This window comes from Plasmopara halstedii, assembly GCF_900000015.1.
Source record: "Plasmopara halstedii genome assembly, contig: Scaffold_1211, whole genome shotgun sequence".
In the NCBI taxonomy this organism is placed as follows: domain Eukaryota; phylum Oomycota; class Peronosporomycetes; order Peronosporales; family Peronosporaceae; genus Plasmopara; species Plasmopara halstedii.
The window spans coordinates 1,117,241-1,120,861 of record NW_020188126.1 but is presented as its reverse complement, the minus strand read 5'-3'; the positions used below and the strand labels follow the sequence as shown (position 1 = coordinate 1,120,861).

General features: G+C 46.5%; 1 protein-coding gene across 1 annotated transcript; it reads right to left on the bottom strand.

Annotated features, from left to right (window-relative positions):
• Window positions 1–2,520: 2,520 nt before the first annotated feature.
• On the bottom strand, window positions 2,521–3,617 carry PHALS_00892 (uncharacterized protein; the record flags this gene model as incomplete). The annotated part of the gene is made up of 3 exons (XM_024730649.1): window positions 2,521–2,538; window positions 2,592–2,999; window positions 3,081–3,617. 3 exons carry the CDS (start codon window positions 3,615–3,617, stop codon window positions 2,521–2,523), a joined length of 963 nt encoding a protein of 320 aa, XP_024580905.1.
• Window positions 3,618–3,621: the final 4 nt, after the last annotated feature.

The window sequence follows — 3,621 nt, the reverse complement described above, 5'->3', positions numbered from 1 at the left end:
TGCGAGCGCATGAACAGAATGGATCATGGACACTGGTACCGAGGTCGGCAAATCTACGACATATTGGGTGCAGATGGGTGTTCGCCACGAAGCGGAACAAGCATGGGCAAGTGGTTTGGTACAAGGCTCGGCTCGTGGCGAAGGGTTTCAAGCAGAAGTTCGGCGTAGACTTCTTTGGAACCTACTCACCGGTGGCCAACATGAACTTGACTCGTATGGTATTGGCGGTTATGGTGATGCAGAAGTACGTGACGGAGCAGTTGGGTGCGGACACGAGATTCCTCAACAGGGGGCTCAAGGAACGCGTGCACATGGAGGTGCCGTATGGCATTGAAGACGCCGGGGCTACATGTGCAGACTCGACTAGGCGATCAACGGATTGAAGCAAGCGGCGAGCGCATGAAACAAAACGATTTAACGCGTCTTCATGAAGCTTCAAGAGCTGCGGGGCAGACTAGTGCGTGCACGTTAAGGAGAGCAAGGGCAACTTGATATACGTTTGTCGTTACGTCGACGACGTGATCATCGCGGCGAAGACGAGCAAGGAAATCCAGGATGTCAAGATGGAACTCAAGAAGGCATTTAAGATGAAGGAGCTCGGCGAAGCTGAGTTCATCTTTGGGATGGAGATCGACCAACAGAGGTCAGCGAATTTACTGTCCATCAAACAAACCCGCTACATTGACGACATGGTGGAGCACTTCAACGAGCAGGACGCCAAGGCTGTGGAGAATCCGTGCGAGTCGGGACTCAAGCGGTCGAAGCTTCAATCGCCAACCACGGATGCGGGTAGGAACGAGATGCGGACGAAGCCGTACCGATCGCCAATCGGGTGCCTGCTGTACATCACCACTTGTACCCGACGTTGCGTACGTGGTGACGCAGCTGTCAAGGTTCTTGGAAAAACCAGGAAATCAGCACTGGAAGGCGGCCATCCGCGTTCTTCGTTATCTCAAGTCTACGTAGGCGATTGGGATCGTCTACCAAGGGGGCACAAGTAAAATGAAGGTCGAGGCATACGCAGACGCGGATTGGGGTAGTAATATTGACGACCGACGTTCAGTGTCGGGGATCATGGTTATGATTAGACAAGCGCCTGTGGTCTTCAAGTCCAAGTACTAGCGCACGGTGGCGCTGAGCTCGGCGGAGGCGGAGTACATGGCACTGAGTCTGTGCATCCAAGAAGTACTCGGAATGAGGGCGATGCTGAAGGACATTGGTCATGAGCAAATGGGAGCGACTCGCATATGGGAAGACAACCAAGAGGCGATCGCGCTGGCGTCAAACGCCAGCTACAACGCAAGGACCAAGCACTTGGACATTCGCCATCACTTCATCCGAGAGAACAAAACCAGGAAGGCTATTGACGTCAACTATATCGGCACGGGAAGCAGATGGTGAACATGATGACGAAGCCGCTGGGAACCAAGCGACTTCAGGTACTTCGCTCGGTGAGCGGAGTACGCGCCAAGCCCGCTGCGTATTAGCGGCAAGTAGGAGTGTTGAAGTGGCGCCGCGTAATGAGAGCTGGACGAGCTAAGGACTTATCGATTGATGGCATGAAGGTGATCAATGATCTTGAGGGCGGGCGCGTGGGGCACGCGCATGAGCTCGGCGAAGATAGGGAACTGACTCGATAAATGATGACTGGGATCGGCGATTCACGTATGGAAAGTGAAGTGAGTGCTAGATGTGATTGGATCACATCCAAAACTTCCCCCGCGACCTATCATCTTGCTGAAGGGTTGCAGGAAGAAGCTCGAGGGCGGCTGCTGCAGAGGCACAGAAAACAAGAAAGGAGCACAGGAAGGTAGCTACGGACATGTAGGCAGGGTAGATTATGTAGCTGCTAACTAATTCACTTCGGCATTTGCCTTCCACTACTCAACACTAAATCACGCGTCGATGGGTAATTTTTAGTGTAATTCTGAGCATAATCCAGGAGAGAATTTGACGCTGTACGTCCTTGACAAAATTCAATACTTTTCATGCTGATATTTAGGTACTTGTAAGTATTAAAGACTAAGCCAAAGTGCAAATTTCGTACAAATGTTTACTGATATATATATATATATTGCGTAAAGGAACAAGCACTGTGTTTCTAGCCTTAGCTTAGAAAACTCTTAGTTTCTATTCAGAGAGTATTACTAGCATAAAGTCTCGTGTTCTTTCATTATTAAAATCGTCAACGTGTTTCAGGGATTTGCACTTTGTTTCTATCGACATTGAAGACTTGTATTTACTTATCAACGCGGTTTTAAGAACATGGTGTTCCATATTATAACATCATTGGTACGAAGAGTGTCGTTTGCTAACGTTTAATAAAAGTCAACAAAAAATATTTTATCCGAAAATGTTATCAATTGATACTATGGATTACGATTTCCTTTCTGCTTAAGTGCCGTAAGGTGCTGCAACATCTCCTCTGCCAGCTTCACCCTATCTCTCCTCTGCAAAATTTCTTCAAACGTCATGTAATAATCATCCGCAACAGCTGACTTGAGCCAACTCATTTTCTCTTCATCCTGGAGTATCGATCTGAATATATTTGTCAGTTTCTTTTTCTCCAATGCATTCACAAATTTCTCCACCTGTAGTTTATCCTTCAGAGCCGCTCGAAATAGTCTCGCCCGAACATCATCTTTAGTAGCCACTCTGAGTGAAAACACTTGATTCATATCCTCTACTATCGTTTCAAACGCACTCTTCATAATATTACCACGCAGATTATGCCAGAAGGCATACATCTTTTGATCGTCCCCCAAAACCATTCTAAATGACTCCAATTTCACCTCGTCCTTCATTACCTCTTTAAGAATGAGCACTTTATTCTGATCTGCGAGAATCGCTTTGAGTATGGGCACCGTATCCAATTCCGTGCTGCTTAACATGTCATCAAGTAAGGTTAATCGTCCTGAAACATCTCTCAGTATATCTACACCTTCATTGTCCGCCAAAAACATCTTGAGCAGATGCAATGTATGTATATCCGGGATATTCTTTTGGGGAATAGTCACAACATCAGCTTTTTCCGCCATCATCTCCACATCATCTTTTGGCAGAAGCAATGAAGGTTTTACCTCATTCTCTAGACCATACAAATTTGTTTGCAGCAGTTGCACTGATTTCTCGTCTTTGAGCTCCTCCTGAAGCCAGTGCACAAATTTCTCGTTCTTCAACATTCCCTTAAACGAGGCTTTCATGTCCATGCCGCCAAGATTCATGGCAACAGAAGCGCCCTTTCTGATTCCTTCCAGAGCCTCTCTGACTAATTTCGCTTGACCTTTAGACTGCACTGCAGCTTTAAAGAGACGCAACTGATCCTCACTGATCTCCCTCCATATATCATCAACAAACAAATAGAATCGAGAGCTGTCGACACTCGTCGAAGTTAGCGCCAATTCATCCGAAAATAACTCTTCCTGTTTTTCTACATTCAAGCTTCCATATTTTTTCAGAAACCCAAATAAATTAGGCAACACGACACCAAAACTTTTTGTTTCGTGCTCAATAAAGTTGAAACGAACATAAGCGGCGTAATCAAGGAGGACATTTAGTTTGCCAACCATTTTTTTAGGAATACACGAGAAAAAATCATCAATCGAGTTGGATCGCATTGCT